Source organism: Seriola dumerili, unplaced genomic scaffold, assembly GCF_002260705.1.
Source record: "Seriola dumerili isolate Sdu_G_001 unplaced genomic scaffold, Sdu_1.0 BDQW01000153.1, whole genome shotgun sequence".
Classification (NCBI taxonomy): domain Eukaryota; kingdom Metazoa; phylum Chordata; class Actinopteri; order Carangiformes; family Carangidae; genus Seriola; species Seriola dumerili.
Window position 1 is genome coordinate 564,936 of NW_019174408.1, and position 16,216 is coordinate 581,151.

General features: G+C 45.4%; 1 protein-coding gene and 1 long non-coding RNA gene across 3 annotated transcripts in view; one reads left to right on the forward strand and one right to left on the reverse strand.

The window, feature by feature from the left end:
- bcas3 (BCAS3, microtubule associated cell migration factor) overlaps positions 1-16,216 on the forward strand; it is a 344,121-nt gene that overhangs the window by 57,006 nt on the left and 270,899 nt on the right. For both annotated transcript variants that reach the window (XM_022751363.1, XM_022751364.1), the window contains exons 13-14: positions 1,966-2,099; positions 7,206-7,539. In XM_022751363.1, the coding sequence (XP_022607084.1) occupies positions 1,966-2,099; positions 7,206-7,539 (468 nt within the window). The remainder of the gene's footprint in view (positions 1-1,965; positions 2,100-7,205; positions 7,540-16,216) is intronic.
- Positions 2,022-6,819, reverse strand: LOC111226295. The gene is made up of 3 exons (XR_002665296.1): positions 6,800-6,819; positions 2,317-2,417; positions 2,022-2,101 (listed from the first exon to the last, which is right to left on the reverse strand). It is a non-coding gene; the product is annotated as an uncharacterized LOC111226295 (long non-coding RNA).

Genomic DNA, 16,216 nt, shown 5'->3' on the forward strand with positions numbered 1-16,216 from the left:
TGCAGATTTCTTTGTTGAAGGCTTTCTGGGGATGGGTTTTTTTTTTTTTTTTGGGTTGCGCTTGAAAAGCAGCGCTGCATTTTTCCCCGTTGAGCCAGTTTAGATCTGGGTTTGTTCTGGTGTGGTTTGTTGAGCATGTTGTTTATGGTGAGGGCCTATACTTTCTGCAGTTTGATGAGCTTCAAATAAAACGGGACCAAATGAATGGGCCTGTCAGTGGGGGTTACACTTGTGCTGAGCTGTGGTTCAGTGTTTCGGTGAATCTCAAATGTGCGCACACACACACAAACACACACACACACACACCCATAACCATACATGGATGTTTGAATACATAGATTCTCTCTTTTACAGACACTTATCATCTTGTCTGTCCTTGAAGAAGCACACGACTGCAGCGCTGCTTTTAACCAGAGCGAGCTCACCATGCGAGGGGAAGGCTGCGTTTTATGACAGCGACAAACGATAGCTGGTTTTATTTTAATGGGCTGGTTTGTTTGTTTTAAAGGCACAGTAATTCTGTCATGCCATCCAACATGTGTCCTGCACAGTTGGTAGTGTTGGCTGCCTTTGTGTAAGCTGCTGGAGCGAAGTGGAGTTTAAATATTTTGGTTGGCCTGACTTTGTATCGGTTTAGCAGCGTATCAGCAGCAGCTTCACACTGGCTCAGTTTAGAGAGTCTTTGGTCAACTGTGACTGAATTCTTTGGTTTTTCTCAACTGCACTTGTGATTGTTTGATGATTTACTCCTCAGTTGTGAAGTTGGATTACACTGCCTCACATTGGTTTGGTAAAGCTAATGAAAATCCAGGCAAGAGGAGAAAATCTTATGCAAATTTTTTCATGTGATTTTTGCTCCAACGATTCATTATGTCAATTTCATTAAAGCTCCTCCAGTCTAAAGGTCTCTGTCCATGTGTAGTGTGATTATAGATCAGGTCTAGCTTCTATATTAATACTGTGAAAGTATCAAAGCCTCAGTCCACAGAGAAATGCACACAGCCTGTATTCAGAAACTGAGCCTTAAAACCAGCCGTCAGGACTTCTGGAACTTTGTGATGTCACAACAAAGCAGTCACCAAGCCCCGCCCACCTGGACCCACCATCCAAACCTTGCAGGATTTGGTTTCTCTGAGTGTTTTTACCTGAATCCTGCTATATTTTTATTGGATCACTCAGAAAACAGTCAGCCAATCAGAAGAGAGGCTCAGAGCCTCCTCTCTTCTGATTGGCTCACTGACCTGTTGTTACTAGAGCTGCAGAGAGAAGCCTGAGAGAGGAGATGTGAAACTACACTGAGATGGTTTTTATATCTTCTGATGGATCAACACTTCAAATAAAACACAGAAGAAGAAACATGGAGCTTTAAGTTAAGGGACTCACTCGATCATCAGAGGCTGACAAATCTTAACGTCAAGCTCTGAAACCACTCAGTCCTTCATTTCCCATAATGCAACTCAAGAGCATCTTTCATTACTACCTGTTGAATGCCTACCTTTCTAACTCTACTCAATTTTCTGTTATAAATTTGTAGTTTCCAAGCCCAATTTAAGACGACCCTGATGATGTCGTTAAGAGCCAATGAAGTCAATCGAGGCGAATTGAAAACTCATTTTTCAGTCTATTGACTGTGGTCGTTGCAGCTGTTGTCTAGTTGTACTGTTCATCTATTTGTTTGTTCAGCTTATTCAGCCAGATGTCACACTGTGATAATAATAAAAATGCAGTGACTAAAATAGAAAAATCAGCATGCAGAGGAGGATTAAAATGTTTTAATACAGACAGTATGTACTAGGTACTGCTGACAAAAACCAAAGCATGAAGAACAGAAGTCAAGAAAATAACACATTCACGAGAAAGCACATAAAACACATTAAAACAGTGACCACAATGGACCACATGTGCAGTAGCAGTTGTTAGCGTGATGACTCGGAGTGCTGATGACCGTCTGTATCTTCATTGTAGGAATGCTGCTGGTGACTGCCGACACTCTGGGCCACGACTTTCACGTCTTCCAGATCCTCACCCACCCATGGGCGTCGTCACAGAGCGCTGTTCACCATCTGTACACCCTGCATCGTGGGGAAACTGAGGCCAAGGTCTGAAACACACACACACACACACACACACACACACATACACACAACAGTTATAAAGTTGACGTCCCATCAGATTTTCATGGAGGAAATCGAGTCGTAACTGTCAAATCCGATCACACAAACACGATACACACGATTTTAGATTAATTGTGACGAACAGTTTTTGGGGATACAGTTATCTCCAATGTCCGTTGCAAATGAATGTCAGTAAACCTACTTAGAAATCACAGAAAAACTGTTCATAGTTGGTAGACTGTGTAGAAGATCCAGCGATCCTCCTCTCAGCTGTCCAATTGACTGGATTCATCTCCTTCCAAACTACATACACATTTAGAAACAGAAACAAGTGGTGGGAGAAATTAGCCATGACAAGTTAAGTAAAACATTCAACCACTGGTTCACAAAAACATGAAAGAACAAATGTCACATGTTGCAATCTTCTAAACCACCCACTGTTTTCTGCTTCCCACCAGAGTCGTGGTGTTTTAGGGGAACATGTTGGAGAGTTTGTTGTGCTGTGTTACAATATGATGCCCATTATAAAGATGCTGCCTCTGTTTGTTTTAAAGTAGTTCTAGATGTGCTCATGACACTGCGCTCTGCTAGTTGCCGCTTCTAACACAATCGTAGAAACTCAGTAGAACTGATTGGAAGGTTAAAGCTGTAAACCAACTGCAACCTCCCACACGATCAACCGAGCCACGCAAACCCACGCAACTCACGCAAACCCACGCAACTCACGCAAACCCACGCAAACTCACGCAAACCCATGCAACCCACGCAAACCCACGCAACCCACGCAAACCCACGCAAACCCACGCAACTCACGCAAACCCACGCAACTCACGCAAACCCACGCAACTCACGAAAAACCCACGCAACTCACGCAAACCCACGCAACTCACGCAAACCCACGCAACTCACGCAAACCCACGCAAACTCACGCAAACCCATGCAACCCACGCAAACCCACGCAACCCACGCAACTCACGCAAACCCCCGCAAACCCACGCAAACCCACGCAAACCCACGCAACTCACGCAAACCCACGCAACTCACGCAAACCCACGCAACTCACGAAAAACCCACGCAACTCACGCAAACCCACGCAACTCACGCAAACCCACGCAAACCCACGCAAACCCACGCAACTCACACAACTCACGCAAACCCACGCAAACCCACGCAAACTCACGCAAACCCACGCAACTCACGCAAACCCACGCAACTCACGTAAACCCATGCAACTCACGCAACTCACGCAAACCCACGCAACTCACGCAACTCACGTAAACCCACACAACTCACGCAACTCGCACAACTCACGCAAACCCACGCAACTCACGCAAAGCCACGCAAACCCACCCAACCCACGCAAACCCACGCAACTCACGCAACCCACGCAACTCACGCAGCCCACTTGAACCATCTTACCCATGTAACATGTCTTGGCCACACCATACATACACAATACATCTAACCCTTATTTAACGGGGGACGTATTTAGACGAGGAGGGAAACACAGACTAATTTGTTGAAAGAATTCGTAGATTAAAAAGGTTTATTGTTCATAAATGCAGATATTTCTATAATGTATAATATAATTCTCTCTTTGAACCTCCCTGTGTGTTCCCAACTGTGACACGCAGAAACTCTGTGGTACAGGTTAGAAGTGCTTACTCAACAAAAGTACTTCAGGCCTTGTTCGGTTCAGGATTATTGACTGGCACACCCACACCCTCACAGCCTGCCTGTGGTTAATGTATGACCGAACGGCAGGTCCGCTGACCGGCTGCACACTGAGCCTGCTTTGATCCAGCCCGTTGTAAACAGTGAGCGCTGGCCTTAGCCTAGCGCTAGGGCCAGAGGTTATCACCACACACTCACACACACAGCGCGCACACACACACTCTCGGACACACACTAGAGCGTGATAAAGTCTTTGGTGAGGTGGGTGGAGAGACGCCTTATCTGTCTCCGGTGGCCAAACATGCGGCTGGCTGTCAGTGACCTGAGGCCAGGTAAACAGACCCGCAGCTGATAACAGCCGTGAGGGGCGAGCACCAGTCCCAGGGGTTACGAGGATGGCACTGCTAAACTGCACCATCAGCTGTGATTCCAGTAACAGGGGTTTATGAAGGCCAATCATATCGCTGTTCACGAGAAAACCCATTTTCAACAATCAAGCGCGGGGTATGTGAGAAACCCGATTTCCCTCGCTTGCCCTCCTCCCGGAGAAGAAGCTGATTTCTTGGCCATTTATACAGGAAATGAGTTTTTAATGGGCTTTTTACAAATACAGGACAAAGACCTCAGGGAGAAGACCTCTGTGACAGCAGAGAGGGGAGGATCGTTACATCTTCATATTCCAAATAAATTAATCGACTCATTATGTCGACAACTGACAAGTGGGTTTCCACATTTTTGTAAAATTAAAAAAACAGATCCTCTCACGGAGCTGTCTGTCTGAAAGCTCTGACAAAAAAAAAAATCTATCAGGGAGAAGCTTCAAAAACACAAGCAGTGGTTCTAAAGTAATGTCTGGGTTAACTAGAAATCTGACTGCTGAGCCCTAAAACACCTGGTTTCTCAGAGTAACCTGGTCTCCATCGTAGTGCAGTTTGATTTTATTCAAAAACCAGATTCATTTCCATGTTAAAACATTTCATTTCAGTATTAAAATTGAACCTTTTTGGCCAAAAAATGGCCAATAAAACATTTTATTGGTGCAAAACATGAGCTCTTGGCTCCTTAAGGCCTGTAAATATTGACTTTGGCCTGTTAAACACATATTGGTCAATTCCTCATGACTAAATTAGTGTTTTTAGTAGTATTAGTACATTGAGTGTTTCCACAGAATTTGAAAGCGTGGGTACGTCCTTAAAGCCGCCATGCTGTCCCTCTGCCCACCGTTACCACTGCTACTGTTTCTCATTCTAACAGATCAAATGATGCAAGTGAATAGATTCAATTAATAGTGTTAGTATGTACAACCAATGAAGTGTTATATAAGGGTGTTTCATCAGTCAAAATTAGTCTTATCCAAAGTTCGACCACATTTATTGGTTTTTAATTTCGGCCATTTTGAAGCATCAGAGCTGTGACTGATGTTTGCTCGTGTGTCTTCAGTCTTGTGTCTCTCTGTCCGTCTTCGTCACATTCCTGTCGTTTCTTTACGGCGTTTCCTCTCAGGTGATCAGAGCTGCCCCTAATCTCCCTGAACCAGTGTCACTTATTTATAAAGAAAAGAGAAAGTCAGAGGCCTTAAACAACCCCCCCCCCCCCTCGACTGTCATCAAACCCTCTGTGCTGAGGGAGGGAGGGAGGGAGCAGCTCTGCGGCCTCTCAGGAATGTGCTGCCTCTGTAACGACACATGCACGTGACTGAGCGCAGTTACATTCCAGCTCTTTAAGATAACATTTGACAACTATTTGATAATGTGGCATGCGGTTGTCGCACTATGACTGTACAATCACAGCCACCCTTCAGGTAATAACCCCCCACCCCCCCACCCCACCGCCACCCCTACCCGTCCCCCTCCATAAAATGGATTTGACACTAAAGTCCAGGCGCCCGTTTACAGTTGGAGCTCTGACAGGTCTTATTATGACCAATTTACGAAACACACAAAGTAGCCCTTTCTCATCTCTGAGGCATCTCTAATCAGCCCCAGCAGAGGTCAGGCCTCCTCTTTCACCCATCTTTGTGAAGTAAAGTAACCGTCTGGTATGCGGAGGATACCCCATTAACTGTCATTGCTGGGGGCAATTACCTAGTCTGACCTGGCAAAAGATTAGAAAGGCCTGCAGGTCCAGAGCTGTCTCTCTGACTGGCTGACTAAAGACTTAGACATTCCTCCTCTTAACTTTCTCCTGGACCTTTTCCTTTCATTCTCCTCCAGTCCTGTCGTCCACTTTCTCCAGCTTTTTTTTGTTTTGTTTTAATGTCGAAAGATGAATGCTGTTTCAGCACACTATCACCTCATCAGTCTGTCACCTCACTCCTTTGTCCTTTTTCATTTTCTTTTTCCCGCTGTCCTCTGCTTGTGTTGTCTCTTGCAGCCTATCTGTCTGGTTTCCTGCATGTCTAACATGCCCAGGGAGATGCTATCTCCTCAAGTGTCTGCTCGCTGAGAGTCAGTCACTGTTTGAGTAAGGGGGACTAACAAAGGACGCCAGCAGCTCTTTAGTTTTCTGAGTCTTCTGTTTTACCACCAAACAAGCTCGTATCACGTCGCCACCTTTGCCAAAAGCTGTTGTCCAATCATCTCGCGCCGGTCGACTTTCGGTCGCGCGCTCAGAACGATGTGTTTATCCGTGCGATAAACACTTCACCCTGGTCGCGCTAATGTTCCTGGCAGACTGGAGTCTGACGCTGTTTATTCCCACTGTGCATATTTCTTTATGTTGAGTGGTGAAGAAAATAATACAGAAAAAAGACTGGGCCTGTTTTCAACACATCCGTGTAGTGAGGTTTACTCGTGGACTGGACCAAAACCAAACCAGGAACAGATTCCTGAGAGGATGTGAACGTGTCTCAGGCTGAACACTGAGACCTAATTCACATGTTATCATTCCAGAAGAACCTGTCTGCCTCCCACCTTCCAGATGTTCATCATTTTTATACTGATTATTAAAACACAAACAAAACTCGTCAATAGTCACTGTCTGGTAGAAACAGAGAAGAGTGCGGTAGTTACCTGTGAGTCGTCATCTGAAATCCAGCCAGCTGTCACTTTGTAGGTGTGACTCAACAAGCAGCTTAACTGGACCATACCAGGTCAGATCATGTGACCATAGTAAATCCAGTGGAACACATAATGAACCTCTGCCGACGTGTCTGCAGTCTCTACATATTATAAATTATTATGCATTAAAGACAAAGGTAAAAGACTTTGTAAAGAAATGCAAAGTGAGGCATCTTTTTGATAAAAACAAAAGTGCCTGTAAAACTGGTGCAACAGCCACAGTCAATCTGCTCTTGTGTCTTTGTATTTTTGTTGATTTTATTTTTGTTTTTTTTGGGATGAAAACACTAAAGTTTAAACATGCTGCACACATGCTCATCTGTTCCCTGACCTCTGACCCTGTTCTGTCTCTGTCCAGGTCCAGGACATGTGTTTCAGCCAAGACAGTCGCTGGGTGGCGATCAGCACCCTGCGCGGCACCACCCACGTCTTTCCCATCAACCCTTACGGCGGCGCGCCTTGCGCCCGCACCCACATGTCCCCGCGGGTCGTCAACCGGATGTCCCGCTTTCAAAAGAGCGCCGGCCTGGAGGAGATCGAGCAGGAGCTGAACAGGGCGGCCGCCTTAGGAGGAGCAGGAGGAGGAGTCATAGGAGGAGGCGGTTGCATCCTGGGCGGAGGAGGAGGCATCGGGGGCCGCTGTAGTCCCATACCAGGCCTGTCCAGCAGCCCCTCGGGGTCTCCACTGCACGGTGAGGAGCTGGGAGGGAGGGAGGGAAGCAAGTGTGTCCATAAAATGTCAGAAATAAAATGTCAGAAAACGTTCAGACAGCTGCAGGTGATTTAGATTTTATTCTGGATATAGATTGATCGTTCAGCCTGAGGGAGTTTAGCTTAGTGAGCGCTAACATGCAACAAACAGGTATTTCAATTCAACTTTAACATGACAATCACTGGTTAATGCTGCTGCGTCTATATGTGTCAACCATGTGACCCCCCCCCCCACCACCACCACCACACCCCCTTCGCTAAAGCCCCCTAGCAGTTGCTAAATGCTAGAAATTACCAAGTGTGTGTGTGTGTGTGTGTGTGTGTGTGTGTTTCCAGTGACTGGTCATGTCAGTAGCTGTTTTCCAGGGACTCTGATCTCTCTGCCACAACCTTGTCTCCCTTGTTTGTCAAACACCGTTGCAGGCAGCTCACACACACACACACACACACACACACACACACACACACTCTGTCTGTGTGTCCCTAGCTGACACAGATACACACTGATAAACACACACTTTGTGTCAGCTGCACTGCTTGACCCCAGAGGTGTTACTCAGTGTAAAATATCACGGTTCTCATTAATCACGGGTTTCCAGGAACACCCCTGAGCTTTGATAGGTTTACTGCAGCCGGGGGCCGAGGTCGGTCGAGCGCCTGATAAACACTTCAGAGAAGCGAATGACCGGGAATTGATCAGTGGGTAATTTTACATAATATAGTAGAATATACTTCAGAGCTTCTTTCATACGCTCATTGCACAAGGTGGTTTGTGGCTTGTAGTGGAGGGGGGAAACCAGATCTCTGACCCTTTTCAAAATGCTGCAACAATTCAGGATGAAATAACAGTTTTAGGACATGGGAGTGTCGTGGAAAGTCACTGACTCGTAAAATGAATATCGTGGCGGCAGCTGTGCGATATATTCCACAGAAGATCTATTTTAAGTGCACCTTTGCTCGCGTTCAGACCAGTTTCCAAAACCACATTTGGTGCTGCGTAGGTTTCTACCCAAAGAGGAGGAAAGATGTCTACCGTAGTGTTAAAGACACCCCCCCCACCCCCCCCAGAATGCTCCACGCTGAGCGTCATCTTTTGTTCCTTTTTATCTTCACTTCCTGTTAATATCTCTTCTCGCATTAGACCATCATCAGAGGAGGGACGGGCTCGATATGATTGATGAACATGATTTTTGTTGCTTATCGTCCAGTGCTATTTTCATATTTCGTTCAGTCTGGAGTTTTAGGTTATTGCCGGGACGGTGGGGGTCAGGTCAGGGTCGGGTCATATTCTTATTTGCCTGCCCCAGATATCGCAATGCACCCCCAGCCCCATACACACACACACACACACACACACACACACACACACTCTCTCTCTCTCTCTCTTCAAAGATGGCACCCGTACTTCCTCTCTCCTTCCCGTCCTCCTTGTCTAGACCCGAACCCTTCTGTAACCCCTACAACAAAATACACACTCACTCACACACACACTCACACACACACGCACACATTCCTCCGCACTGTGAAAAAGAGGCCATCAAACATTAAAAGGACGTCTGACTCCGGAGCGTCACCGCTCTGCTGCGATGAGAGACAGAGAGGGACAGCAACATCAAAGTGGCGTAGGAGGTGAAAGTGAGCGAGCAAAGTAATGAGGTGCAATTGAGAAAAACGAAGGAGAGATAGAACAAGGGGGAATAAAGGAGGGAGGTGGGGGGGGGAGAGATAAGTTTGTAGTAGCAGCGCTGAAAGCCGGGGTCTCTGGGAGCGCGGTCGTAAATCACACTTTAGTTTCAAAGGGGAGCATTAGGGCCACCTGTCAACAATTAGTCCTCGCAGTGATACCTCTGTGAGTGCGCGTGCGTCCGTGCGGATCTGAGAAGATAAACCATCTCCAAACACACGTCGTGTTTTTAATGGTTAAAAATCTAAGATTACGCTCGAGTCCTCGGGAGCAAATTGAAGGTTTTCGTAGCTCTTGATATTTGACAGTGTGTGACAGAGTCCACAGGAAATTGAAGTCAGGTTTCACACCGCTTTTATCGAGGTGTTAATCCGCACCAGACGCACACGGCCTCACGTCCTGATAAAAACACCAAGTCCCCGACTCCGTCAGCTGCGAGGCGCGGCTCGCATGTTGTGCACTTATAGTGTTACAGCCTCGTGTTTATTATCATGTGTGGCAATTTTAAAGTTCAGTATGTTACACTGACCCGCCCTTGTTCTGTAAAGTGAGATACGTCTGTGTTTCTGAAAACACCTGCACCTTTTACCCCCCCCCACACACACACACACACACACACACACACACACACACACACACAAACACTCAGCTCGCCTCTCAGCTTGAGGTGTAACACGTCGTGTCTGACCTGAGATCAGACCTCAGTCAGTGACGCAACAGCTTCTCTGAGCTCTTTACATCCGCAGATCTCTCCGTCACCATGACGATATTATTTATCAGTTAATGTGACTGTATCTTTTTCACATGGGGAGAAAATGCACAGTTAAAGTTTAGAAAGTTTATTAGATCATGAATTACTTGTTTTTTTTTCCAGTGTGAAGATTATTTTAAGTAAGTGAAGCCATTTAGTTTCCACGTAGTTTTCAGATTTGTTTCTCATCAGAAAAGTAGAATTGAATATCTTCAGAAACATATTTAAGACTTTATTTCAGTTGCTGTTTTTTGTAGCTCATTTTTAATGTTCTCCCTGCACATTATGAACTACACAGTTTATATATTCAGTAATAAATTCAACTTGTCAGACACAACAAGACGGTCCTCACCCTGGAGAGCAGCAGCCGTATATTTATCTGCTGCGGCAGCACCGAGGAGCACACAACACAGCGGGTCATTTACAGTTCAGCAGAGGGGTAAGGTCATGTAGGTCTCCTGGTGTCTGTTATTTGGAAGATAAATTGGCTCCAGCGCATCCTGCCACATGTAAATTTAGACATCCACCGCCCCTCCAGCGCTGCGGCTGCCACCGGCGTTGATAAAAAAACTCCATAATTTGTGTCGTTTCTTTTTCCCCGGATGCGAACGCAACTTGAGTCACATTTGCTTTTGTGTTTTGACTTCCGTCTGTTTTTGCGAGTAGGGTGTGAATTTTGGGCAGCGCAGGCGGTTTTTCTCCAGGCTGGCAGAGAGCGGCAGGGTGAGGCGAGCTGGGGCCGGGCCACCTAGCCACAACAGCTGCTCTGTGATTGTCGCCAGCGAGGACAGCATTGATTTTTGGGAAGGAACTGTAGAAAAGTACACATCCTCCTCAAAGCTGCCAGCCCAGGCCGCCGGCCCGCCTAAAAATAGAGGCTGCAATTGGCCGTCTTCTTGTCACTGTTAAAATCTGGGATGGCTATTTACGTCCCTGTATACAGTACATTTTCTCTCCCCTCCTCCTCCTTCTTCTCCTTCTTCTTTTTTTTTCTCCCCCCTCCGTGTGATCAATGTATTGTCATTTGAGGTGATGACCCATAATGTGAACGTCCCACACTGTAAAATGCGGCTTGTCTGCGGCCCAGTGCATACAAGGCTAGATTAGTGAGTGCAGTTTCTCTGCACAGGGCAGAGGTTATTGAGGCTATAGCAGGCATATGGCCGCCACCGAGGAGTTTTATTATTCAGATGTTTTTCAGATGCGACCGCGGCGCTGTATAACGCAGCAGCGTGCAGTGCAAACAGGTTTAAAGTGCTCCAAAAACAACTTGATCACAATAATCTAAAAAACCATCTTTGATTTTTCACTTGACCCGGGTCCAGATGTCTTCGCCCTCTGGCGCTGCAGTCGGAGACCAAGCTTTTTATTTGACTGATTTCAGGTCAGTTTTTTGTTTCTCGAAGTCTGACGCCCGGCAACGACTGTCACATATGGCGTTTTTCAACATGCATGGGTGCCTTTTGTGTGTATACACAGCGCTGGTCGTACACTTCCCACACCGTGCAACATCAACACAAGGCTATTAGTCAGTGCAACAGATTTGTTTCCTCACCGAGCAGAAACCCTGGTGGTCCGATCGCGGGGCCATCTGGGCCCTGGCGCTGGTTCAGAGAGAGAGGGGGAGGCAGAAAACAAGGTGTGACGGGAAACTGTTAATTCACTTGTTGATAAAGGGACACTTCCTCTCTGCTATTAGAGGCTGACGGCTTGCTTATTTGGGTTTTGGACTTTTGTTTTATCTCGCCTCCCCTCCTCCCACGGCGCTCCCCAACCCCCCCCCCGCACTTCTTTTCGTCAGTCATCGTGCTGTGGTGAAAAACACCAACGCCGCGCGGAGGTCGATGCCAAGGAAAAATTACCTCATAACTGCTGGCGTGTGACACGTATGTACACGGCCTCGGCGTGACCCTGTCTCTGACAGTATAGTTACTGTAAGTTAAACAGTTACAGGCGAGGACGTTGAAACCTCGGCTTCACGCAGATAGAGGATGGATTCAGCAGAGCGGGTTACCATGTTCCTTTCACAAATGGTGTAAACAGCACGAGGCGGCGAGATAGATGACTTGTCCAGACTTCAGTCATCATGATGAGCTGTCTGCCGCGGATTAGTGTCCAGCCTGAGGCCGAGCCATCCAGCGTTCGTAAAACCACCAGGCCCACATGTGCACCGTGGTTTTTAATTTTAACTTTGCTCTTTCATTTTACTTTTTCTTTTTTTACTTCTGTGTCCCATTGTTGTTGCTCTGACCTCGTTACTCTGTCGCCACTAGCTTCATGTAGGTCCCTGAACCGAGTCGCACGCCTCACACCCCGCTCGGACAGATCCTTTAAAGACATGCGCAGCGTCACAGATGAGCAGGTAGCAGCAGATTTAAGGTTAAATAAATAAATCCAGATCACACACTTCACCACGTCGAGGCAGACTGTATTAAAATAAAACAAACAAAGCTCTGATGGTGTTCACACTGTTGTCTCCATGAAATGAAAACCACAGAACACACAGAGCAGCGGTTCTCCAGCCTTTTCACACCGAGGACACTGACACAAACCAGCCCACGGACCCTCGTCTCAGAAACAGTTTTGCTTTTATTACAGGCCGTGTTTGAAACCCACGACCGAAATATTCACACATTCTGTCTTTGTGTTACTTATGGATGGAAACGGGGGGCCCCCAGGAGCCTCCTCAGGAACCCCTGGGGGTCCCCGGGTGATCCGGCTTACACAGGGACCAACAGTATCAGCGCCTCCTCTCTCTCTGACCCGGTGCTACGTCTTACATGTGTCTGAGTACACATGTAAGACGTGGTGTTGTGCTTCTCTACAAATAAACAGCGACAGTCAGAGGATTAATGAAACACGATGCAGTATTAATGCACTCCTCTATTTGTTTATTCTTTCTGAACACGAGATGTTTTAGGTTCAAGTGTAATAATAAAGATCATGAGTGAGGAAATCCTTCATAAAGCGGAGAGAGAGTAAATGGACAGTAGGTCGTGTGTATTAGAGCTTTAGTACCGCCGTCGTCCTCCATGTGGTGCTGTGTGGTCAGGATTCCCAGCAGTGTGCAGAGGGAGGAGCAGAGCAGCCGGTCCAAACTCCACAGAGACACACACACACACACACACACACACACACAGAGAGAGAGAGAGAGAGAGAGAGGAAAGGGCTTGTAAAGCTTGAGTTGTGCGAAGGTTTTGCCTTGATACAAATCTAACAACAGAGAAAGAGCGGGGTAATTTCTCCTGCTTTTTTCTTTTTTTTTATGAATGGTCACTTCCTCCAGCTAAAACAACTCGCAGGCCTCGTCCCTCGTTTGGAGCTCGTTTTTTTTTTTTTAAAGTGGCAGTTTGAAAAGTTTCTGTTCTTCTGTGTCCTTCGAGTATTTTCTTTCCTTTTTGTAAAGGTGGTTAGAAGATAGTGGAGGAAGTGAAAACATTTGCATGTTTTTAAACTGAGACAATTCCTCCTTTTTTTTTATTTAATCCAGAGCAGTAATTGTTCTCATAATTCATGTGTGTTGTTGGACGCACAGAATCCAGCATCATATTCAAATTCAAACTCTTATTTCACCTTATAATTACTCGTCAACAGGAAGTAGGAAATAGCTTTTCTAAAAGGAGCAGATGTTCTTTTAAAAGCATTTTTTTTCCCCCCTCAACCTGCCATATAGAGAAGAGGATTAGGGTCTGTACATTACTCAGTACATTTGATTTAACAGTCATGTGCCATTAAAGGTAAGCTAGCGTTAGCGGCTGGTGTTTGTTGCAGGCTTCTTCTTCTTCTTCTTCTTCTTCCTCCTCCTCCTCCTCCTCTCCCTGTGGTCGGCAGAGGAGCCGGAGCCCGGCCCGGCTCGAGTCGGTAAATGGAGAGCTCAGCGCAAAAAACCACACTGCAATCGAACAAGCTGTTTACCCTGAAAATTAGCCTTCCCCTGTACTTTCAGGGCTTTTAAAGCAACCAAAAATACACACTGCAAGGAATATGTATCTTGGCTGGGAGTCGGGCTCCATCAGAGACCTCTGTCCCTTTTTTTTTTCCCTCCTTTTTTTTTTTTTATTTTTATTTTTTTATGTGAACCCTAATAACTCAATCTCCACAACCACTAAACCCTCTTAACACCGGGTGCTCGCCGCTGCACTCATCATTATTTGATTTGCAAAATTGTAAGGTAGAGATAAAGAAATAAAGCTGGCTCGCCATTACACACAGACGCACTTGTGGCTTTCAGCTTATTGCCTGCCATGTGAAAAGTGCACACTCTGAAAAGCCAAAGCCTCCCATTGTCACACAATCAATGGGTTTTACATCCCCGCCTTTGTCCTGAGCCGCGTGTGGCTCTTCTTTATACTTTTCTTTTTTTGTCTCATTTCACTCGTATTGTTTGTGTTGCTGCAGCTTTAATCCTTAAACAGTGTTTATCTTACACCATCTCTGTCGCACACACACACACGTCTGCACATTTACAGTGTTTTAATACAGGTATGTCACTCCTCAGGTTTTAATTCCTCCTACATGTTGCTGGCTGCAGGCAGGGTGTGTGTGTGTGTGTGTGAATCATTCATATTTAACCAAAGACAAATTACTGTTTATAGAAAGTTGAGATCATCTTAAAATATTTTTATGTAATATTAATTAATCCAAGAGTAAATGTCGTTTTGTGTTGGTGAGATTATCTGAGCGTGAAGTGACGTCGTGGACGAAGAAACATCTCCGCTCCTGAGAAGAAACTGTGTCCATCTTTACTCTGAGATTTCCTGTTTACTCGCATCACGTCTAAGTGTCTTTGACGCGCCGTTTATTTAGACTGGGACGCTGTCAAAACTGTGCCGGCTAAACTGGGATCAAAGCGCCGGGGCCTCGCCTGTTGTTACCGGCCCCTCGCACAGAGCCGAGTGTAACCCTGCTGTCAATCAATCAGCATTAGATCAGGGCCTTTCTTTAAATGGAGGCATCAAATTAGATCTATAGGGTTGTGTGTGTTTGTGTGTGTGTGTGTGTGTGTGTGGATGCAGAAGGAAGGAGGCAGACAGAGCTGCTGTGATAAAATAATTAAGAAACTAAAAGTCTTATTAAAGAAAATTATTAAAGAAAAGAAAAGAGCAGGATCTCGTGTTAAGATCCTGAAGGAGACGCTGAACGTTTCTAATGATTTTCATCCAGTGGCTGAAGAAAGACGGAGAACACACACACACACACACACACACACACACACACACACACACACACACACCATTATCTCCTCTCTGCCTCTCTTATTGTTTCGTGGGTTATAAGAGGAGAAGCGTTCAGATGCAGCCGCTCTCTCTCTCTCTCTCTCTCTCTCTCTCTCTCTCTCTCTCGGCCCGGGAGACGTCTTCTCCTTCAGCCTCACACACACTCTTCTCTTCTTTGGAGTCACACACACTGACTTGGCTTCACTTCTAATTGAGATTTAAAACAAAAGCCTAAATTATCGGTGTTGTTGTAAATATTTCTCACATGCATCTCACAGCTCATTCCTCCTGTTTTGTTGCGGTGACGTTTTGTTTTTGTCATCGTCCGTATCTTCGTTAAAAACATCATCTGACTCATTCACATTTACGTGACAACCCGCAGGTCTAGATATTAATTGCAGATTTTTTTTTATTTTATTTCGTTGCCACGTTTAATGTGTTATTCTTTGACATCTGGTTGCCACATGAAATAATTCAAAACAATAACACACACACACTGCTCTGATTTTCATACCCAGGTGAGCCTGAGCAGATTCTTTATTATCAGAATTTCTCTTATTAATTATGTTTTAACAGATGCGGCTAAAATAAATAAACGTGTCTCTAATCAGAGTGAGGAGTTTTTGGCTCCTGTGGTGTAATTTAAATATGATTTTCCACCTTAAAAACACAGTGGGCCTGAAAAAAGCCCTTAAATAAAGAAGAATTTATTCTCCGTTTTTTATCAAAAAATGATAAATAATAATATAATCCTGTATCATTCAGTCTCTCACAAATTTCACCCACATTAGAAAAACTAAAACATTTCTGAGCTCACATGTAAAAGGGAAGAAGAGTTAATGTTATTTTTTTATCGTGTAAAATAGAATTGAACTTCTTCATCTTCACGTTCTGTTTCTCACATTCTGGGATGTTTCTTCTCTCATCATCCACTTTAAAAAAAAATGATCATGTTTTCTAACTGATGCGTCACTTTCAGTCCGATCTTTCATGTGTATAATATATCA